At 47.3% G+C, this 22,664-nt stretch overlaps 8 protein-coding genes across 8 annotated transcripts; 4 read left to right on the forward strand and 4 right to left on the reverse strand.

Annotated features, from left to right (window-relative positions):
* Positions 1 to 375: 375 nt before the first annotated feature.
* Positions 376 to 4,170, reverse strand: FIESC28_02774 (uncharacterized protein; the record flags this gene model as incomplete). The annotated part of the gene is made up of 10 exons (XM_031156923.1): positions 376 to 994; positions 1,041 to 1,153; positions 1,207 to 1,701; positions 1,757 to 2,105; positions 2,158 to 2,555; positions 2,609 to 2,849; positions 2,901 to 3,442; positions 3,498 to 3,766; positions 3,828 to 3,901; positions 3,956 to 4,170. The coding sequence occupies 10 exons, from the start codon at positions 4,168 to 4,170 to the stop codon at positions 376 to 378; spliced, it is 3,315 nt and encodes a 1,104-aa protein (XP_031018875.1).
* Positions 4,171 to 6,299: 2,129 nt separating this feature from the next.
* FIESC28_02775 (uncharacterized protein) lies at positions 6,300 to 8,380 on the forward strand (the record flags this gene model as incomplete). The annotated part of the gene is made up of 7 exons (XM_031156924.1): positions 6,300 to 6,458; positions 6,538 to 6,559; positions 6,811 to 6,901; positions 6,953 to 6,955; positions 7,014 to 7,209; positions 7,374 to 8,296; positions 8,356 to 8,380. The coding sequence occupies 7 exons, from the start codon at positions 6,300 to 6,302 to the stop codon at positions 8,378 to 8,380; spliced, it is 1,419 nt and encodes a 472-aa protein (XP_031018876.1).
* Positions 8,381 to 8,878: 498 nt separating this feature from the next.
* Positions 8,879 to 9,823, forward strand: FIESC28_02776 (uncharacterized protein; the record flags this gene model as incomplete). Its single annotated transcript, XM_031156925.1, has 1 exon — positions 8,879 to 9,823. One exon carries the CDS (start codon positions 8,879 to 8,881, stop codon positions 9,821 to 9,823), a length of 945 nt encoding a protein of 314 aa, XP_031018877.1.
* Positions 9,824 to 10,018: 195 nt separating this feature from the next.
* FIESC28_02777 (uncharacterized protein) lies at positions 10,019 to 10,626 on the reverse strand (the record flags this gene model as incomplete). The annotated part of the gene is made up of 2 exons (XM_031156926.1): positions 10,019 to 10,518; positions 10,566 to 10,626. 2 exons carry the CDS (start codon positions 10,624 to 10,626, stop codon positions 10,019 to 10,021), a joined length of 561 nt encoding a protein of 186 aa, XP_031018878.1.
* Positions 10,627 to 10,997: 371 nt separating this feature from the next.
* Positions 10,998 to 13,157, reverse strand: FIESC28_02778 (uncharacterized protein; the record flags this gene model as incomplete). The annotated part of the gene is made up of 5 exons (XM_031156927.1): positions 10,998 to 11,953; positions 12,013 to 12,237; positions 12,284 to 12,488; positions 12,777 to 12,927; positions 12,982 to 13,157. The coding sequence occupies 5 exons, from the start codon at positions 13,155 to 13,157 to the stop codon at positions 10,998 to 11,000; spliced, it is 1,713 nt and encodes a 570-aa protein (XP_031018879.1).
* Positions 13,158 to 13,835: 678 nt separating this feature from the next.
* Positions 13,836 to 16,905, forward strand: FIESC28_02779 (uncharacterized protein; the record flags this gene model as incomplete). Its single annotated transcript, XM_031156928.1, has 3 exons — positions 13,836 to 15,120; positions 15,178 to 16,366; positions 16,416 to 16,905. 3 exons carry the CDS (start codon positions 13,836 to 13,838, stop codon positions 16,903 to 16,905), a joined length of 2,964 nt encoding a protein of 987 aa, XP_031018880.1.
* A 1,434-nt stretch (positions 16,906 to 18,339) lies between these two features.
* FIESC28_02780 (uncharacterized protein) lies at positions 18,340 to 19,680 on the forward strand (the record flags this gene model as incomplete). The annotated part of the gene is made up of 1 exon (XM_031156929.1): positions 18,340 to 19,680. The coding sequence occupies one exon, from the start codon at positions 18,340 to 18,342 to the stop codon at positions 19,678 to 19,680; it is 1,341 nt and encodes a 446-aa protein (XP_031018881.1).
* Positions 19,681 to 20,402: 722 nt separating this feature from the next.
* On the reverse strand, positions 20,403 to 22,577 carry FIESC28_02781 (uncharacterized protein; the record flags this gene model as incomplete). Its single annotated transcript, XM_031156930.1, has 2 exons — positions 20,403 to 22,153; positions 22,286 to 22,577. 2 exons carry the CDS (start codon positions 22,575 to 22,577, stop codon positions 20,403 to 20,405), a joined length of 2,043 nt encoding a protein of 680 aa, XP_031018882.1.
* Positions 22,578 to 22,664: the final 87 nt, after the last annotated feature.

The following is a 22,664-nucleotide window of genomic DNA, read 5'->3' on the forward strand; positions in this document are numbered from 1 at the left end:
AGCCTGGCAAGTTTATAGTCTTTTACTCAGCCGTAAGTCATCTGTCCGCCGAATAGAAGTCGACAATTTTTCATTTCCTCGATGTCTTTATATCTTTTCCCTCGCTCCTTTTCCTTATAATATTTCAAGGTACCTTTGACAACGCTAATTCATGGCGGTAAATATGTATATAGATAGATATCAAATGCAATAGATGCTAGAACCTCCCTTCGTGCATTATGGCCTAAAGCATCGTGAATATTAACCACGACCTCCTTTCGAATTACTTGTAATACTTTGATAACACGGCTTCAATTGATTAAAGGTTAAGAAAGAAATACAGGCCGGAGCCACCTCCAAGTAGGACTTGTACATTGAGTTTGGATCCCATCTTACTTACCAGGCCATTCTACCCAAAACGTTGCTCGGCCATCTTCTCACAGCAAACTTCCTACCCTCATCAAGGAGGAGCTGGAACATACCAAATGCGAAAGGTAAGAACCAGTGCTCAACAGGCACAGATGTGGTACCAAGCACAGGCTGTAAAGGAGGGATGTAAAGCCAAAATATAGCCATAGCGAGAGAAAAGATAATAGCTGGGAACAAATACCAATTCTGTGTATTTCGGTTGAACAAGGGAGGATGTTGGAAAATGCTGAGGCGACGTGTCCGTGTTGCCATCAGATTGAACCACTGCATAACAACGAGGTTGACAAAGTAAATGGACGAAGCCTCGTTGGTCTTGGCCAGGTAGTAGTCTGGGTCGATTCCGTCAGGGATCTGACCGAAAGAGAACCAGAGCTGATTGAATGGAATGCCTTGACGTTCAAGGTACCAAAATGACATGGCAAATGAAGCCACAGTCTGCAGAACGCCGACGATGCCGTATGATTGCACGATAAGTTGCCAGTTGACAAGACGATCCTTCTTGATGTTTCGGGGTGGGCGGGTGAGCACGTCTGCTTCAGGTTTTTCGTACGAGAGCATCGTTGCAGCGGCACAATCAGTGAAGCAACTATGCATAGTTAGCCGAGGCCTAGCTGTATAGGTGACACACATACCAGATAATGATCATAAGGAACGATGAGAGAGCCTGGGGAAGTCCAAAGGCGACAAAGGCCATAACAGGCCAGAATTCAGAGAAAGAGCCGGCAGGCAGGAGGTAAGAGATGACCTAGGATACTGTAAGCATGTGTTATGTTTTGAAGCTTCTGTGGTAAGTCTAACCTTTTTGAGGTTATCAAATACAACACGACCATACTGCACAGCAACAACGACAGAAGAGAAGCTATCGAGGAGAACCATATCGGCAGCCTCCATTGCAATGTCAGAGCCGCTGCCCATGGAGATACCAACATCTGCAGCCTTGAGGGAGGGGGCATCATTGACACCGTCCCCTGTCATAGCGACAATGCTATGACGTTGGAACTCTCGGACGATTCGAAGTTTTTGTTCAGGCGTGGTTCGCGCAAACACAATTTCTTCGTACCTTGTCAGGTTCTCCCATTGGTGCTCGTTGAGCGTCATGAGCTCCGGGCCACTAAGAACGATTGCACCGGCGTGTATCTTGCCATCGTCCTTGCCCTTACTCGAGACTGAATCGTCGACGCGATCTGCTGGAGCAAACCGATGTAGGGCCTTGCTATCGTCCACGACGCGTCCGGTGACGATGCCAGCATCTCGAGCAATGGCCAAAGCAGTAAGTGCAAAATCGCCAGTAACCTGTGATGATAAGAATCAGCATCAGCTATCTGAGATACATCTGGATATTACTTACCATAGCGATCCTAATTCCAGCGCCACGTAATGTACTAACAACATGGGGAATGTCTTCCCTCAGTGGATCCACGATCGCTACGAGTCCGACCAAAACAAGACCAGACTTGGATTCGTCACCGATAGCCTTCTCATAAGCCTGGCTCTCAGTATCAGTTGGTACATTGCCAGCCTTGATGACCTTGCGAGCAAGTAATAAGCATCGCTTTCCATGACTGGAGTAGAGATCCTTCAGCTCTTCAAGTCGAGATCGCATCGCGGCGTTCAACGACAAAGTTTCACTATGTTCGGAAACATAGTAAGAGCAGCGACCGATAAGGACATCCGGTGCTCCTTTAATTGTCAAGAGTCTAGAAACCTTGTCAGTGGATATCGAAAGGATCATGCATGGTAGTTACTCACGTGTCATTCATATCAAACATCGTGTCCTTGCTCAGAGTTTGTGAGATGCCTTCATGCCTGGTAGAGCTAAAGCAACGGATCATAAACTTGTTCTTGCTGTTAAAGGCAAGATCGTAAGTCTTTCGCCAACAGGAGCGGAGATAGGCGACACTACTAGTCTCAACAAACTCGGCGAAACGAAGAATGGCCTGGTCAGTAGCGTCACCAAAGATCTTCCTCTCGGCTAATGGTGCCTCAATGGTGGCGGCGTCAAACTCCAAAGCATTGCAAAGAGCTGATATAGCTCTTAGCTGGGAGATGGGATGCCCTGTTGACTTGGACAATCCCATCTTTGACCGAGCATCTTCAGTGGTCATGTTAAGACCGCCGATGGCACAGTCAGATACGGTCATTTTACCCTACAGAAACCAGTTAAAAAAAGAAAGGAAAGGATGGGATGATGAAGGCTAACAGTAGTTAGTGTTCCAGTTTTGTCAGAACAAACAACAGAGACGGAACCCAAGGTTTCGACAGTCTTGAGTGACTTGCAAAGAATCTTGTTCTTTTTCATCAAGTTTGCGGTGATAGTCAGACCAGCAGTGATAGAGATAGGGAGACCTTCGGGAATGAAAGCAATAGCCACACTAACACAGTTGACTATGAGAGTAGGAACATTGATGAAGTCGGGATGTTCCTTTCTCAAGAATGTTGCCCTATTTGGAGTTAATAGACATAATGTGATAGCAGTTAATACTCGAACTCACCAGATAACACAAACGAGGGTAATCATGACGATCATAATGCTAGCAATTATGATAACAAAGTAGAAGACCTCCTTCTCGAGGGTCGTCATCTTAACCTTTGGTTCGTTTGTGAGGCTCGCAATGCGACCAAAGACAGTCCGATCACCCGTAGCAACTACAATACCAACGCACGAGCCAAGGATGCAGTGCGTACCCTGCAGGCCGATGTTGTGAGTCTCAAGGTAGTTGGTGTCTGTATGATCAACAGTACCAGCTACTGGCTTTGACTCTCCTGTAAGAACAGATCGATCGAACTTGAGATCTGATGAGGCTTGAACAATGCGCATATCAGCTGGGAGCTTGTTGCCAGCTTTGACTCGTACCACGTCCCCTGGAACAACATCAGCGGCACTGAGATGAATCAGCTGGCCGTCGCGGATTATGTCACCCTCTTCGGGTAGCATCTCCTTGATCGAGGACATTGTGCGTGAGGTAGACCAGTCTTGGAACATGTTGAACAGGGCCTGAATAAAGAAAACCGCTAGAAGGACTATGGCGAGGGCCTATGAGGATATATCAGCAGGTACTCAGGCAAGCCACGACGGGGAACGCTCGTACCAGGTTGGCGACAGCGGGAGGGTCTCCCAAAGGCTTCCAAGAAATGAAGACAAGGATACAACCGGTAAGAAGAATGCTGCCGAAGCCACCAAAGAAATACAAGAAGATGGTTCTGAACCAGTGTGTTTTGGCTGGTGATGGAGCATTTCTTCCGTATTCTGCCTGTCGTCTTTTGGCTTGATCGCTTGAAAGACCGTCGGTAATTGAGGTGGTGAGTCGTTTCTCAACATCGATCGTGGGCAGAGTGTGCCATTCGAGATCCGTCAGGGCTGGTTAGTGCACGAGCCGTTAGCATCATTCCATTCTTTGTGGTCTTTGACTCTCACTCACCTTTGGTAGCTGTATCTCTGGCCTTGGCAAGCTCAGCCTGGTCCTTGCCTTTGGACTCTTCGATGGTAAAGGAGCTATTGGAGATGTGTGAGTAATTCGTTAGGAAGGGGAACCGGGCTTTGGCTTACACAGTACGGTAGGTAATGGGCAAAGCCAGATTGGGATCACCACGGCTCATGGAACTTGCTCGATGGATACTGAGCGAGCCTCGAGAGCGAGGGTGACTGCGATCTCGAGGTGATCGGTCACGGCGGCGTGATGGTCGCAGATTCTCGTCGTCATTTTCCCAATTGATGCGCTCACCCACCTTGACGGGCGATTTCTTTTCGTCTGGGTCAGACATAATGGATCAGATGGATGGAATTGAGAATGTTTTGGGGCAGAAAGTAAAAGTAGACAATGTGGTAAGGGAAAGCTGCTGGGACTGGTCAATTTCCAAGGAGGTGGCCGTTGTAGAAATAACACCTATAGCCTCACGGTGAGGGATTTCCCTGATGCTCAGTCTATACCAATTGAAGCTACTTTCTTGGACACTTTGTGAAGCTCCTCTCTTTCCGTCTTCCGTGGTTCGTGACGGGCGTTACTGGACCCCTAGGTAAGCTGCGAGCTAGCTAATATGGATTAGTGTGAGCCGGGCCGGGAAGAGATCGGGGCTAGCTGGTCGTTGGAGCCACACCAGTGTATGTATATGCGCGATATTCAAGCTCTGAATGATCTCTGAGCTTTTGTAATTTGACTCGGTTGAGGCGCAGTTTAATAAATGACTACAATTTGAGCGAAAGAAGCAGATTCTAGCTTAGTGGAGTGGACACGAGCGACGAGTATTCCAAGATCGGCGACTGTAGGATTGCTCACCGGCTTTTTGTGTCGAATGGAATCTCCTGCTCAGTGCGACCGATCTTGGATACCTCCATGCTTAGAGCTATTACGATGAACACATATTTGCATCAAGTCACAGGCATTCATATCTGCCACACGGACATAAGTATCGAATTAAGCTTAAGTCTACCACTTCAATGGAGGTACGAAGTGCTTATGCTATACCTCAATACGTGTGTGGTCTGACCGTATCCTTTATATCTTAAGTATACAACAGACTCTCAGATGCGAAAGAAGAAGCTGCAGTCGTTACGTTGTTGATACTTTTCGTTTCTATGTTATTTGTTGGAAACCCGATTGCAGGACGCGACGGTGATGCACAGGGAACAATGTCTCTAGGTTTGGGTAGAGCCGCGGAGTAAAACGGGAGGTTGGCGGATATTTTGCTGCCAGACTGTCGGCCAGTCACTGCTTCAGGGCGGGCTTCCTGGTCAAGATTCCTACAGCTTCAGATTATTAATGACTGATCATATTACGACCACCGGGCCGGTGCGTACCTTTGCGAACAGTAGAGCAGCTCATGATCCCTAGGAATGAACTCTTTGTCGCAGCTCATGCTAGCACAATAGGGTCAGCATTGTGTATCTAGTACGTCATCCCAAACATACCAAGAACAAGGAAAGCCATTGTCTTCCTCTTCTGCATGGTCCAGACTCTCAGCTTCTTGTTTAGCTGGGTACCTCGGTATCCTTGAGATCGTATGGCGACGAATCATGGGAACTGCTCTAACTGTAGGCGCGGTATCAAGCGGGCGGTGGCAGTGCTTGACACGGCGGTGAAACATGATAAACACAATAACGTGGGGAGAACAAAAGCAATAAAGCGGTAATATACAGCTCCTTCTTGAAGAATGGTCACAGGATGCTTCTTATCTTTAAAGGTTGTTTATATGCATCAAGGTCGTAGGGTTTGCTTGTGATTAATCTAACAGGGTCAATGAAAGTGAATTGGCGCAACTTGGCCTAAATCTGACATCCACAGTTTGTCTTATCCCTGTTCACTCATCTTTTAATTCATACGATTCAACCAATCACGAGCAGCAGAATTCAGGGCCGAGGTCAGAGCGCGAAACAAGCATTTCGTAGCCCCTCGCTTACATACCAAGCTTTTTGGACTAGCGGCTCATGCCATTATCCCCGGTCTTGGCTGGTAATATGAGGGAGTGCATCAGCTAGAATCACACCCAAGAGGCCTCCTGTGGTCTCCTCTCTCATCAGCACGAGATCTTGTGAGAAATTGCAATGGATCCGCAGGATGTTAGCTCGATTCACTGAAAAGAGGGGTCCCCCATGAAAGAAGGAATGAGCATCAAATCGCGCAGGATTTCTCCTCATTTCCGTAGCCAAGGTAATCGGGACACATTTGTTGAGATCAACATAGGATGGTCAGAAGTTGAAGCCATCAGTGTGCAGCTTCTATAACTCGTGGAAACAATAGAGAAAATCCCTCATCCTAGAAAAGGATACTCTTTTCCACAATTAAATGCGACATTGGCTGGTTATGCGGAAAAATCTCGTAGCTTACCCTGTAGGCTTTTACACGCACAGATCCAACTTTCAAGAAGCACCGTACCTTTTTCTACTTTCTACTACTATGAGCCCCCCATCTATCAATGTTGAGACTGCCATCTTCGATGACTATTTATCGAATTCACCGGATGACGATACCGCCGAGCCACTTTGTTTTAGTGTAAACAACCCACCTCTTGTTGAATCATCCAGACATTCTCAAGCCTGGCACATCGTCTGGCGTGTACGAGGTCAGCTATCCATGTCTCTCCGTGATGAAGCTTTTCCCTTGGTTGGTTATTGATCATCATATCTGCTTACAGACAGCCTCCGAAACACGTTTCAGTATGTCAACAATCGTGGACATGATAGTCAACCACAAGAATCGACGGTCAGAGTACCGTTGCTCCCAGTATGCCTAAAGCCATGTGATGCAGATGGCTGCTCTGTATTATCATTTGGAACGAAGCCGTGGACCAACGGGCTGTTTGTATTTGTTGCCGCAGGAATTCTGTCATATCTGCTGGAAGCAAGCCCGCTTTTGGTTTTCATTTGCAATGCCATCGCCATCATCCCACTGTCTGCTCTACTAACAGACGCCACTGAGGCAATTGCTGCTAGGACCGGTGATAATATTGGAGCTCTCCTCAATATCACATTTGGAAACCTTGTTGAGCTTATCCTGTTGTACGTCCACCTCTTCAATCTGACTGTTCTTTGGAGTGCTAATAATTGCAGTGTGTACGTTATCGCTTCCGCATATGAATTGATTGTATTCTTATAACACTGACGAAAACAGCATTGCTCTCAAGGAAAACAAGATATACGTCGTACAAGCCTCGATTCTTGGATCGATTCTCGTCAATTTGCTACTGGTCCTCGGTACTGCTCTCGTGGCCAGTAGTGTCGCCGGCGTAGACATGATGTACAATACAGCCGAGGCACAGCTGCTCGCATGTCTCCTTTTTGTCTCTATCTTCGTGGTCCTTATACCTGTAAGTCATAGTATGGCTTGCGCTAGGTATGTGTCTAACATCAGCAGACGGCATTCGCACAGAGTATTAGCGATCAGGGCAGAAGCAAAGCAGCAGGCATTAATATGGCCAGGATTTCTGCATTCATAGTGTTGTTAATCTATGTGCTGTACTTTGTACACCAGTTGAGGTGTCGTCCTGACAATGCAGACGATGTCGAATCTCAGGACGACGTTGGATCAAACCACCAACTTTCTCACTCTCTAGAAAGACGATCCGGATCGTTTGGTCCCCAGGCCTTACCTCCCCGTACCATCAGGTTTGCAGACGACAGTGTCGCAGATCCAAGAGCCGACTCAATCTACAAATTGAACGATATGTCCGAGTCGGGTATTATTGGACCTACGGAGTTGGACGAAGTGGTAGTTGATCGAGGTCGCAGAAGTGGGGAGATGAGTCGAACCAATTCTCGGCGCACCAGCTCGTACCAAGCCATACTCGGCTCGCGACAGCATTCACGCTCATTCTCAATTACCAGTAGTAGAGCGTGTCGCAGTCGAGAGTCATCCATGAGTGGAGACAGACGCCGTACCTCTTCTCTCCATCTCTTGGGAAATGCTCGAGTAGAGATGGAAGATCTTGTCTACAAGGATAATGAGTCCGGGCTGAAAAGCTCAGTCGCCCTCTTGGTCGTCACTTCAGCTTTGATGTCACTCTGTGGAGAGTTCCTTGTCAGCACCATTGACGATGTTACACATGACGGTAGCCTTTCTGAGCCGCTTATAGGCTTGGTTATTCTACCTATCGTCGGAAATGTGGCCGAATACGTTACTGTTGTGGCAGTAGCCATCCGCGGCAATTTAGATCTCGCAATTGCGGTCGCTGTTGGGTCATCTATTCAGATCGCATTATGCATCGCACCTCTAACATTACTGGCAGGTTGGGCAATGCAAAAGGACCTGGATCTAGCATTTGATAATTTCGAGATGGTGACTCTTGTTGGTGCAGTTCTTTTGGTTAACCTACTTATACTTACTGCTGGGAGCTCTGACTCTAGGACAGGTGGTTTGAAGGGTGCCTTGATGTGTGCATGTTATGTGATATTTAGGTAAGTTTACCTGCAGCAATAGTTTACAAGATTTACTTAACGACTACTAACAAGAACAGTATTGGTTCCTTTCTCACCATATAGTACTAGCAATAGAATTAGATCTAATAAATTCAAAATATATCTACTTGATCGTTGCAGTATTTCTATGTTACACTCGTTATTGTTTTATCGCTAACCTTTCTGCAGGTCCTAATAATACTAAAAGCGTTTCTGGGATTGCACCAAGAGGATATAATTACTGCACTCTTGACTTTAGCTGATCGCTAACCTCTAGTGAAGGTAATTCTTTATTAAGTACATCACTCCGCAAGTCCGCAATTCCGCCACTCCGCATCCCCACACCTGGGCTATTGATGGCTAAATGTTTATCATAGAGGAATTCTCAGCTCCTAGGGTTAGTCAACTTACTTAGATAACGTTATAACTTTGTTTTAATTGCGGCTTGTTTACTAACCAGACCCACGATTAGTAACTCGTCGAGTAACTCGAATGGCTATAAGTCCATCGCTGTCGCACGTAGTTTCTGTGACTGAACACTATCTCCATCATCGATATCGTATCTACCTAACATCTGCAATCATGGCTCCCGCCTTCCTTATCGTCGGGGCTACTGGCAACACTGGAAGAAGCCTCGTCGAAACCCTGTCAAAGATTCTAGACACTTCAACCACCTTTTCTGGGTACAATATCCTCGCTCAAACGCGCTCCGCCAGTGGAGCTACAGCACAGCACCTCGCTCAATTGCCCCATGTCGAAGTCGTAGAGCAGAACTGGGTTGAGATCACTTCCGCCTGGCTACGTGAACACAACGTTGTTAGGGCTTTCATCGCATCACACAACCAGCCTAATCAATTCGCTGAGGAGTCTACATTCCACGTCGCTGCGCTTAATGCAGGTGTCAAATACGTCATCCGAATCTCAACCACGACCGCAAACGTACGCCCCGATTGCCTAGCCTACTATCCAAGGACGCACTGGGCAATCGAGGCTCTGTTGAGCTCGCCGGAGTTTGATCGTCTTAGTTGGACCTCTCTTCAGCCAAATGGCTTCTCGCAGGTCTGCCTGGCGTCGGCGGCGGAGTTCATCAAGGACTATGGAAAAACTGGAAAGCAAGATGCGTTGAGATTAATGGTATCGGAGGATGCGCCAATTGGTATGATCGACTCGAATGATGTTGGCATTTTTGCAGCTCACCTCCTCGCCACTGACGACATTACTCCTCATAATAAGGCTAAATATGTCTTGAACGGACCCGAGGATATCACAGGACGCCAGATTGTCAGTCTGGTTGAGGAAATCATTGGCACTAAAGTTGGGAATGTCAAGTTCAAGGACATGACTTTTGTTGAAGGAATGTCTGCCCAGTCCCAAGAGTCCAAGAATGTCATTATGTCGATTCAGCATGCGTTGGAACCGGCATGGGAAGGGGAATGCTCGGCTTCAACCACAAGCAAGGAGGTCCTACAGATCGCAGCGCCAAAGCGCACGCCTGCAGAGGTTCTTGCGATCCTGTTAGAGGAGTAGAGCATCCTTGACTTCATTATCAAACGTCATTTTATTTTTTATTTATATATTGCTTGTTGGCAGATAAGATTTGCAATAGCCATAACCAGATTACTTTAAGAAAGTCCGCAGCGTCAAAACCTGTCACTATTGGCCCATTGAAAATAATACGTCACAACAGCTGAAGTACGTATTAAGGTGAATCTTATGTTAGCACTACTTGGAATTCATATTCCCCCTCATCATGTATTCTTTATGAGGAGGCTCCTCAAAAAGCTCATAAAACCAGGTTGAGTACCAGTTGCCACCTCTGAGGTTACCCAGGTTTTGGTCCTCTTCCGCACCCCCGAATCCAAGGCCACAATCGGAAAGGTAAGGTGACTGCATAGCAGTGACATTAACCCGACCAAGCTCTGTAGCCTGACCGCCGGTAATTGAGTCCATGGTTCTGATATCAGTGGCGAACCCAGACTTTGCGCTGTCGATGACGATCATGGGTATGTAACTACCATCATACTCGACTAGCCAGCAAGTACCACATAGCGGAGAGTCTGGTCCGTCGACGCCCTCGTAGCCCGCAAGAACAAATGGCAGATCCGCCAGAGATACCCAGCCTTGATCCTCAATGAGACTCCCTGGTTTCCCATTCCAGCATGCAAACTCTTTCACGGAAGTGTTGATGTCGTCGAAGATCCCATTGTATGTGATCGTTGTAACTACAATTGTCAATAATTAGCGTGAGTAAAGGATCATGAAGTCTAACCAATATTCGCAGAGGTTAGTGAAAGCAAAGGGGTAAGGCTGGCGAGTCGAGACATGTACATCCTGAAAGTCTATTGAGATCCTCGAGGCGATGGTGTGAAGGTTTCCTGAAAGGCTTCATTGGGGGAAATATAAGACTTGGTAAGAGGCGAGTGTGGAGCCTTTTATCCGACCCCAGTATGAATCCGTTGGTTGATTGGGGGGCTTGTAACATTCTCTGACTGTTGGTTGTTAGTTGCAGGTGTTGGTTGGCAACCCTTGACTGTTGATTGTACGTAATTGGCTGTTCTGAACTTTTCAATTCAGGTGACCCATAGGATCCGCCTTGCGTTACCTATCACGTACATTCGGTATTTTAAATTTTGTGTTGCAGTCTATCTGAGGTGAGTTCCAAGGTCTGGAACCTCTTGGACCACTGCCATACTTTTTCTACTTAGGAGTAGTGCGAGATTGTCCAGTCCGCCGAGTCATCCACCTCAATATCTTCCTCCAAATCGAGCGTGCAGCCAGAAAAGAGCCTATTGACCTCCAAGGCGCGATCGTAGCAAGTGGCCAACAATTTAAACACTGGTTCTCCATCCCGCTGAACAAGTTGCACAAGCTTGCTTATCACGATATCCGTTTCATACACAAGCGATTGCCTTTCGTAAACCGATATCTCATCAATCACGCAAAGTACCACACCTCCCTGGGGTACTTGCTCGACTATGCGCTTGAATACCGAACAAATAGTACGAACGTCAAGGCCATCCAGCTTTCGCCACTTGGAATGACTGAGGAACGATAGGTCGATATCTATCCCTTTATCCAACATCTGGCAAACCAACTGGCCTATGAGGTCGGACAGCATACCAGTTGGTGATGACCATCGGTTCCGGACACGCGATGGATTATGTTCACTGCAGAAGTACTTGAGGACAAAGATGGGAGCCCCAGCCGTAAGCCTTGTATCTGGCTCTCGTGCCATCTCTGCGACTACAAGGCTGAAAGGTGAGACTCCATCTGCGGTGGATAGATCACCGCGCCCGTTGATGAGGAGTGACGTAGAGTTTCGAGTTTCTGTCATAAATGCTTGGAACTTGTCATTGCGAAGCATTGATGCCACTCTGGACTTTGCCTTTTCATTTAGCATGTAGCTAGACGAGAGGATAGAGTCTATATCTTCGGTCAAGAATTCTTCGTGGTAGTAGAGACACTGGAGGAGTCGATTTGATTCAGAACAGGTGGTAGATGAGCCTGGTCGCCCAGTGTGCCTCGAGGAAAGTGTCGGCATGGTTGGAATAATGCTACCGTTCGTTTCGTTATCTTGCGAAGACGAGAAATCCACGTTTAATAAATCGTAGGGTGATGTATCGGGCTGAATGGTATTGCTTTCTAGGACAGATGGATCTGTAACAATTGTTATTTGATGGTCAAGGTGAGGAAAGCAAGACTGATGGGAATTTTACCTGGATCGCTTGTTTGGAATCTAGGGTTGGTTAATAGAAAGTTCAAGAACTGGTTGAACACTATCTGGATCTTTTCAGTGTTCTCATAGACCCGTGAAACCATGCGCGCTTGGCACTGCGAGGCTTCTTCATTCACAGCCTGGGCGCACATCTTCACAGCATCGAGATTCGTGAATAGCTGCTCCTTATAAGAGCCCTGCTTCATCATACTTCCAATGAACTTCTCTGTAGCGGATCAGTATCGCCCCGGTAGTCCATCAATATGACCTACTTGACTTATCGTCTAAGAAGAACTGCATGACCTGACGAAGAAACGTCAAGATGGCTCTGAAAAGCTCGATCGTTCGCTGTTCAAGAGACTGTTCTCGCATTTGTCTATACAAGTCGACATATCTTTTTGCGCTCTCCATAATTTTGGGGATTTCCGATAATGCTTCATAAATGCTTTCCTCGACTTTGGTATATTGGCTGGCAGCCTATACTTAGTTAGCCGGTTTGCCCATTGGTGTTGATCTGATTCAGTGATCTCTGTACCCCAATAGCGATCTTGAACACCCCGCAGATACTGCATCAGCTGTCAGTAATCTCCAAAGGGTGCGATATGAAGAGATTCTGTGATTATACCTTGATCCATAATCACCTGCGGGCAAAAGTCCTAACCAGGTTTCCATAGCTGCGGAATGCCTTCCGACTTTGTCTATAAACACCATGACTTTACTTTGCTTATTTGGTCGGATCTTCCACCGCTGGGCTGTTCTTCCTACCTCTCCCATAACAGCCTTCCAGTCGCAGTTGCGCAGATTGACCTTGTTCCCAATCTCACTGCCAGCTTCATGATCAAGTTTGCTTTGCACTTTCTCCATGAGTTTGAAGAGGTGTTCCATCTCATCGCGTACTTCATTCCATTTTGCGTTACTTGCGCGTGAGGTATTAGTATAACGTAATCCACAAAAGAAGTCGCACAATTACCTTTCCTCCTGTTGCAGACGAGCGTCATCAAGAGACACAAAACCATTAGCTCGTTCACTGAAGATAGGAAGTGGTTGTCCTGATAGCGCAACGTTGGTTTCAATGTATGTGATAGCGTGGCTAGGTGGATGCCGCTCACGCGCGGCTAGAAAGGCTGCTCTCTGGTGCTCTTCCATGATGTCCAGTTGAGCAAATAGGTAGCGGGGAAAGTGGAAAAAGTTTCAATGATAATACACGCTTGATGGAGTCTTCGTTTGGTGTCAACCTTATGTCAAGATCCCTCCCGAGTCTCGAGGTCGTTCACATCAATAGGCACAATTGCTCGTTATCCAACAGCTCAAGTACATATCCCTCAATCGAGACTCCCCTAAACTAAAAGTCTCAAATCAGGCTCCAGGCTTCCATCTTTTACCACCATCCTGTAAGACGAAGTGAGGGGAAGCGGGCGCATAGAGTTGGAAACGACAGGGGTCGCGAGCTCAAGATAGGTGCCCGCAGCTGACGGGATCATTCTCCTTCCACATGGCTACCAATAATTGGTCGTATCTAGACGGCTGGTCTTTCAGCTTTGGCAGGGTCGGGTTTGGGGGCAATGTAGAAGGCAAAGATTTACTGCAGCCCTTGCCCTCTACCTTATAATAGATAATGTTGTTTGATATGAGGGATTTTCTTCTGACTAGACATTTGTTTAACTTTAACGGGATCTCTACGTTAATCACAAATACTAGAAGTTTTACAACTTGCATCGAGACCTTAGTTCGTACGCTACAGGCGTTCGCTTACGTCCCCGGCCCTTTCTCAAAATCGAAATTCCACTGGCTTTCGCCCCATTTACTTCAAGCCTTTCCCTGCCAATGGGGCCTGAAAGACAGGCTGAGGCCGTGCAGCTTGAACACGAAGATCCCAAGACCTCGGCCACACAATCTAGGGAACAAGGTGGTCTAGGAAATGAGCAAGTGGCTAAAGCCCGTGACAATGACCCCATTGAAGATGTGTTGATGCGTTTGGCTCAGGCAAAAGAACTGGTCACCCACGGAAAGACTTATGAGGATGTTGAAGCTGTTCGGAGCGATGCTCTGGACTCCAATTATGCAGCCCTTTGCGACAACTTACTCAAAAGGGATCGGCGTCTGGGACAACTCAATACACGGTCTTGGCAAGCGACCATTCACCATAATTTCACAAATCTCAGGATACAAGAACTTGAAGGCGAGGTTAAGTCGTTGAAGAAAAGGGTTTTCGATTTAGGAGACGACCATGAGTTTGTGGATCGGAAAGAGCAATTTCCTGTCCACCTTCACGAGTTAAAAAAGTCCCTTGCCCATGATTTTATACTCAACAGCGATGTGGTTCGCCTCCCTGCAGCACAACAACCAGCGCTAGAAATTCGACTACCTGGAGGTACTCCTTCAAAACAAAGTCCAGCACAAAATTCCTCAACGCAAGTCAACGGCCCACATGGGCATTCCGCAGAGATGGTAGAGGAGGCTCGTGTTGAGGTTACCCCAGATAGATTGCGGATCAGGTCTCGGCCTCTCATGTTCCATCTGGAAGAGTTGACAGGTACTCCAATACTCTCTCTAGTAGGGATGGATACTGTGTACGACGATATGCGAAAGGCTCACAATTCCCTTGTCTTTCTACGCCCGTTCCGATTTTTTACTCGACACGAAACTGCCATCAGAAAAAGCGTCGCTGTCGTAGAAGCCAAGGTCGAAGAGGAGATACGAAATGAGAATCAGGTTAAGCTTGATTCTCAGAAAAATCAAAAACAGTTCTCGACTAAGACTCTTCTCGACGACCTTAGACTTCTGATTACTTTTCTCAACACAGATCTCCGCCCGACCATAAAATTGGCTGCGAGAATCAATAATGGTTCAGCTGCAGTAGTTGAATATGCAGATCTTAAACATCTCTTCAAGAGGGGTGATGTTGTTGTTGCTAGAACTGAGCAGGCCTATGCACGAATGGTTGTAAACCTGGCGGGCGGGCGTGACCCTCTTACCCACAAGCTTCGTGACGAGAGTAAAGGAACTCCCATTCCAGTCGATGGCTTCGCTATTGACTGCATCAGTTTTGAATCCAATGGATCTTCCTTTTTACCAAAGGTTGAAAAGTTCTCTATTAGAAAGTTCCATGGTACGCGGGCAATTTCATCATTGCCAATCTATCCTCTCAGATTTGACCCAAATGCAGAGTCTCTTGTCAACCGGTTCAGAGAAAGCGGCAAGCAGTTCTCTGATGTTGCAAATAGTTCTTTTTGCCACAGAAGGGTCGTGGGCAAAACTATGGATGAACCATCTGTCAACCTCGACGCTGAAGTCATTGTCGACATGACTCTTGCAATGAGCGTCAAGTCTGAGTGGCGACCTGATCACAAGCATCCCTCAGAGAGCTTTACTCGCAGTGATAAGAGGGAAGTTGAAGAGATGCCCTGGTGCAAGCACACATTCAGTTACACTACTTGTTGTGGTAGCGATGTAATCTTTAACGACTTGGAGTTGGATGATTTTGAAGCTGAAGAGTTCACAAAAGAAAGGGGCCACATGTTACACCCGACTGCTTATGAAGACCTTACAGATGATCATTTTTTGATAATGAGGCCCTACGTTCATGCATTCGTTTTACGTTCACGGCAATGGGTAACAATACGGTCTGAGGACCTACAAGAAGTGGTATTTCGAAACAACTTTGACGACCTTGTGGTACCCGATGATCACAAAACAACCGTGAAGGCTCTGGTTACCACCCATGAAAACGCAAGGTCGCCACAATCCCCTTCTACCCTACAGTCAAGTATCGGTTCTGTTCTGGACCTGGTCAAAGGAAAGGGAGCCGGGTTGGTGATTTTACTACACGGTCCACCCGGTGTCGGAAAGACTTCGACCGCTGAATGCGTTGCTGACGACACCAAGAGACCGCTATTTCCCATCACATGCGGCGACATCGGCGAAACAGCCTCCGACGTCGAGCATAACCTGCAAAAGAACTTTCAATTGGCCCACAAATGGGGTTGCGTCCTACTACTCGACGAGGCTGACATTTTCCTTGCCAAGCGAACAAGGAGCGATCTGCGACACAATGCTGTTACGAGTGTTTTCCTGCGGAGCCTTGAGTACTATGCAGGTATCCTGTTCCTGACAACAAACCGTGTCGGTGCGATCGATCCTGCGTTCAGATCCAGGATTCAGATGTCGCTGTTCTACCCGAAGTTGAGTCTCGATGTTACTTGCCAGCTATACATGAAATTCATTCGAAGGGCCAAGGCTGAGCAGCAGCGAAAGGGCGACGCTCTGTTCAAGATCAAGGAGAAAGAAATTCTGAAGTTTGGCAAGAAGCATTTCCGTGTTTTGGAGAAGGGAGGTTACGAGACATGGAACGGAAGGTAAGCAAGCCTATTATACCACGCTTTTCCAATATCCTGACTTTACTAGACAAATTCGGAATGCCTTCCAGACCGCTATTGCCCTTTCCGAGCACCAGAGTATGGTCAAGGCTCCCGAGGATCCCATCCCAACTCTAGGGAAAGAGCAGTTTGAAACTGTAGCTCGAGGATTCACACAATTCGATGAGTACCTCAACAAGACGCTTGGAGGAACAGATGCCGACGTAGCTAGGAGAGAAGGATATCGCAACGACTACTTCATGAATGCAGGAAACCCACCAGCTCCCATGGTTCCGTCCTACCCTGCCTATTCGAGACCGACAGCTCCTCAGGGTGCAATGGACATCAACAGTGACGACGATAGCGATTCAGACACAGAGAGTGACAAGGACTCTGATGATGAGCCTGGACAGACTAAGAAAGGGAAGAGTGGAGCTGCGGGTCAGGAAACGGCTGCGACTTCAGGTCAGACTGCTGATGATATGAACGAATTTCGTGAGTACATGATGTGGAAGCAAAGAAAGTCGCAGTTCAAGTGATCCTAAGCTGCTATCAACGAGTTAATCTAGTCAAGAGAAAATTTATTCAGTATCTATGATATGACCGACCTTGCGCTGGCATCAAGAACCACAAGACCCAACATCCCTCGCGATCGGGTTTACAAGATGTCATTCACGGACGCGCTTAATGCTGCCGATGTTTATCTAAGTGGATAACCTCTAAATTCTGCTGAAAGCTTGGCCGTGAAATTAAACGACAACAAGGGAGGGTGTCAATCAAGGCACTCCCCGATTTTAACCGTCAAGTATAGCTTGTTCCTTGATAACATCTATCAGTGCGTTGACGCATTAACTGCCCAACATCCCTTCATTACAACCCATGTCTATCAATTAAGAATTTTCACGTCAAAGCGAGTCAAGGGATATGATACCATTCAGCAAAAGAAGCAATACAACTGATCCTTCAGCCAAGCGATAATCTTATCAAGGACTTTAATTATGTGCATCCACTCTGAACCTAGCAAGCCAAGCGTTGGGCTCAAATCGCAAGGATAAAAAGTCGTCAATCCTGAGACGATCTTAAAAAAGTCTTCAATTTTGAGACATTGTGTTTGACTTGAATGACACGGACGATTGAGGCTCTCCCGAACGTGCCCGGTAGCTAATTTAAACCCTTGAATTGGGCGTAAAAAGGACGGGAGTTGGGCGGCGAAACGGAATGGCCGCCGGGGACTCCACTATTAGTGATTCATGGATTCAGCTGTTCAATTCAGCGACGAGGGCACCGCAAATACTGTAATGTCTGTAATAATTCTCTTTTTCGGCAGTATAGCCGTGGAATATCTCTGATGAATGCTGGCATCTTCCATGGTCTGTTGTGTTGTTACGGTCAATGATACGAATGGCATGTTCCTGCGCTGTCATGGTGAGGCCTCTCCTCTTATCACGACCGTGCGTGGCAAAACAGGTTTAACAAACTTTGAGGCTCGGTCTTATCTCTTCAACCCTTGTTTGGGTCTGCCAGATCAATTGGCTACCGGGTCCGGCGCACCGGGACTCCCTTCCGCGTAGCCAGAACATCACGTTAACTCCCGTCAATCAGTCTGATGTCGTAGTCAGGACTTTGAAATCCGGCCACTACAGGGGACTAGCCCTGTGAATTAGCGTCCGCCCCCTGTATTTGCACCCGATGAGCCTCAAGGAACCCGCTTTTAGACAGGGAATAGTGAACCTAAACTTTTCGAGTCACGGTTTCATCACGAGATTTTATCGTCGAACTCGATGATTCTACTCGTAATCGCCCCCTTTTGACGAAGGATTAGCTGAGCTTTGATAAACTTAGCCCGCGGACCTCTTTCACTGTCCTTTATAAATACACCATGTTGCCTCTTTTAGGATGTTACTTATTCTGCAGATACTCACATTTAATTACATCAATGATATCATACTCTCGTTAATACTTCAATCATCAAAATGGATCGTCTAAGAGATCTTGAAACGCCTTGGGTAGATTCCAACACCCCCACCCGTCGCAACTCAATCGATCTTTCTGTCCCAGTCCCTTTGCCACCGGATCACGAGAATGATCCTAAGGCTTTTTTGAAGCATCACGCTGCAAAGACAGCTGCAGCCGAAAAACACACCGAACCAGAAAAGCCCTGCAATCTTGAACAGCCTTCAGATCTGGAAAAGGGCAATGACACAACACCCCAACATTTATCTTTTAGACAAAGATTGCATCACTTTACATGGGCTTGGTTCACTCTCCCCATGTCCGCTGGTGGATTAGCATTGCTCATCCACGTCCAACCTCATCAATTCACCGGATTAAGGATTATCGGAATGGTGCTTTATGCCATTAACCTACTTATATTTACATTATGCTGCATCGGAATGATTCTTCGATTCTCGTTTAATACTGGCGATTTGAAACGATCAGTTACACACCATCGAGAAGGTTTCTTCCTACCAACATTCTTCCTCGCCATCGCTTCGTTAATTACCAGCACACAACGCTACGTCATTCCCAAAGACGACGCTTCATACGCATGGGCTACACAGACCATCTTCTGGATCTATGTCGTTGTCACATTCATCCTAGCAATCTGGCAATATTCTTTCCTCTTTGCTGGTCATAGTTTTAGCTTACAAGCCATGATGCCAGGCTGGTTACTCCCTATCTTCCCCGTCATGTTAGCTGGAACAGTCGCTACAGTTATCCTCGACACACAGACCCATCTTAACCCGCTACCTATTATCTTTGCCGGCTTGACGTGTCAAGGCTTGGGATTCTGCGTGTCGATGATGATGTATGCGCACATGATCGGTCGACTTATGCAATCTGGTCTTCCGAACCGCGAACATAGAACTGCGTTGTTCATGAACGTCGGTCCGCCATCGTTTACGGCTTTAGCTCTTATCGGAATGGCGAATGCTTTGCCCAGAACAATCTCTGGCGCTGATAATCTTGCTCTCAACGTCGATACCGTCCGCACGGTAGCGCTCCTCTGCGCTGTGTTTCTCTGGGCGTTGAGTCTTTGGTGGTTCTTCATCGCTGCTGTCGCAGTAATTTCCTCACCACCCAAGTTCTTTCACCTGGGCTGGTGGCCTTTGGTCTTTCCCAACACGGGCTTTACGCTTGCTACTATCTCTATCGGGAACGCGTTCAAGTGCGAGGGTCTTCTTTGGGCTGGGAGTGGGATGTCTATTATTCTTGTTGCTACATTCTTGGTTGTTGTTTCGTTTAATATTCGGGCTGTATTTGTACGGGATATCATGTATCCTGGAAAGGATGAGGATGCGGATGATCACTAAAAGTAAAAGGCTATAGATGGAGTTAGGATTTGTTTTAAGATACCATGGGATACAGGATAGAGTTAGATAAAAGTACAGGCTCTAGATTACAGATATATAGTCCTCAAAGGACACCTAATAATTCACAACACCACATCTTCACTTCATCAATCATTAATTTCACAGCGCCATGTGTTGTTCAATCATAACATCTGCAGCCCATTCGGTCCAAGCCGGGCCAGAACCTTCGACGCCAACAGGGATGATAAAGTGTTAACAGGGGATGATCAGGAAACTTTCCTGAATCAGTCGAGAATGCTTGGATCGTAATCACTGGGGCCACGGTCTTACGAGTCCGTGAAACAGGGCCGATATGACTGACTTGCTGCTCCCCCTTTCTAAATCCGTCCTTCCGACTTTCGGCGAGGGTCGGGCCGGCAAATTTTATGATTTCGCCGAAGGTTCGAGTCAGTTAACCTAGAGTCACCTTGTTGATGGAAAAAGTTGACTGTATCAGGAATCTCAGCGAACAATGACGCTTTCCAATTGAGATGGAAGGATGAAAAATTAATGTTAGATGAATACAATATTCCTTTTAATGTTGTATCCAACAGCTGATTGTGGGTGGCGCCTTTTCTGTCTGTATGTTGAAAATGTAATATGGATGCAACAAATTGGGTTGTCTGCCTTGAGCAAATGATCATCTCTCATTATTTGCATAACAGTAACTCAACCAGCTTTTGTTACAATAAATCAGTCCAGCTATTAATGTTCATCCAATCCTGCTCCGAAGCAAAATTAAACTGCTGCACTCCCTCAGCCCCAAGCAACCGATTCCAATCCGGCGGACTCTCTGGAACCATAACCTGCTCACCCTGCAACCTCTGACTCACAAGCGTCTCATACTCGCGATGCAGTTCCTCAAAAACACTATGCACGGCCTCAGCGTTTGGCCAATGCCTCGCAAGCATAAGCGTGCATCTCAACAGCCGTGATAGTCGTTCCAAAGCGTTGATAGCTACCAAGAAGGTTTGTGATGTTACAGCTGCCCGGATTTCACCGGCGAACTGAATGCCGGCTGCTGTTACGGCGCTGACGGATGTAAAGTGGCATTGACGGAGTTCGTCGCGTGCGGAGAGCTTTTCAAGGGATGTTACGATTGCTTGGGCGGCGGCGGAGCAGATTGATGAGGAGCTGGGTGAGGGAAGGTTGCGGTGGAGATGAAGAAGGAGGAGATTGTAGTGCATTCGTAGATGACATGTCCAGGAGTCGTCGTCTTCTGCGACGGTGGAAATGCCGGATCTCAAAGACCAGAGTCCAAGACGAGCGTCGATGGAAGAGATATCTATCATTCTATCTCTGGCTGGGGCGTTGAGAGATGTAACGTCTAGCCCGATATATGCCAGATCGACGAGATGGTTGAGGAAGTCTGGAGTAGCACCTGATGTTTCGGCCATTGCGGGATCGGTCGTTCCAGTATCCGTCATATCCTCCTGTCGCAGCGGCAATTGATCAATATCTTCTGCTCGTACAGCACACGGTCGTCCCGTTTCCAGGGCGGAGAAAACCTCGCAAAAGAAAGCAGACCACCAACATCGCCTATACTGCGCCGTCTCCGCAGCAGGTAAATGCGCACTATTCCGATGAGCACCAGACCCTGTACCGATACGCACAGCTATACCAGCCCAGTACCACGGTCCTCCAGCAACTGTATCTCCATCGCCAATATGCCACGTGAAGAGCGCAGCAGCTTGGAGGAGATGCATCCTATCAGACTCATGACGCATATGATATAACATACTTGCCCTCCGAAAAAGGATATTCTGCACGGCATGACGATCGTTTGCGACGAGAGGATGAGGACAGGCGTGTGCACCAGCCATGAGAACAGACTGGAAAAGAAGCAGTGGAGGCGGATTATCAGGAGTCCTGTACCGAGCAAGAAACTCTGGTTTTGACACGATTGGTAGAAAAGGATGTATATGATCGAAATACGCTGTGACAAGCGCATCCCTAACTTCCTGCGCAGGAAAAGACGATACTTCCGTAACAAGCTCCTGACTCATCCAAGAACTAGGCGTCGGTTTCCACGAATTAACCTGTCGAATAGGCGGATAAGGATAATGCAATGGTCTCCCACCGCCAGTCCTATCACTTCCCGATGAACTATGTGTTTCCGGTCCATTGTCCCCGGAGTAAGGCTGTCTGAACGATCTGTGCAGATCGACTAAATGCACGAGGTTAGATACTGCTGTGCCGACGTAGGCGATGCGGAAGCTTTTGGTAGAGGCGAAGACGGCCCATGCTGCTGCGCCGATGCCATGTTTGAAGAAGCGAGCCAGACCCTCGCGAGCGAGTTTCTCTTGGTTGTCTGATTGAGTCAGTTCTTGGGGTTTGGGAGGTTGTTCGGGTCCGATGACGGTGAGTTGAGTGTCGGGGTTAGTGTTCCGCGACGCGGCTCCGGGTTCCGGATCCGGATCTTGACTTTCTCTTTCTTCGAATGAATGTCTTGATAAAACAGAACTTCGTCTTTCACTCGTCCATTTCGATCTATTCAACCAACATCAGCATCATACCCTGTCATTTCTCATTGATGTGGGACCTCGGAACCGTGCCCGTGACTTACCGACATTCCAACCCCGACTTTTCGCATACTGAACAAGGGCCTGTCGGTTTATCAACGATGTCGCAGCGGACTTTGCGGCGTCGACATAAATCACATGCCTTTCGCTGTTGCCGACGACGTTTGTCGTGAAGTTTCCGAGGAGTCGGGTCCATGATGATGAGAGGTAAGAGAAATCAATCGGAACCGGTAGCGGGGATTGACGAATGACGATGAGGTCTCGGTGTGGGTTCGGCTCCAGAGGGCTGAGCCGAGACGGGAATTGAGCGGGTATAGCGTGTCGAGAACTAGACATCACGTTCTTTGTTCTTTGAAAGATATTCTTCTTCTTGTTTTTCTAATTGCGATCTGGTATCTGATATACCAAGACTTAAAAGTAGTT

This window comes from Fusarium coffeatum, assembly GCF_003316985.1.
Source record: "Fusarium coffeatum strain FIESC_28 chromosome Unknown BRIP53273_contig_61, whole genome shotgun sequence".
Lineage (NCBI taxonomy): Eukaryota > Fungi > Ascomycota > Sordariomycetes > Hypocreales > Nectriaceae > Fusarium > Fusarium coffeatum.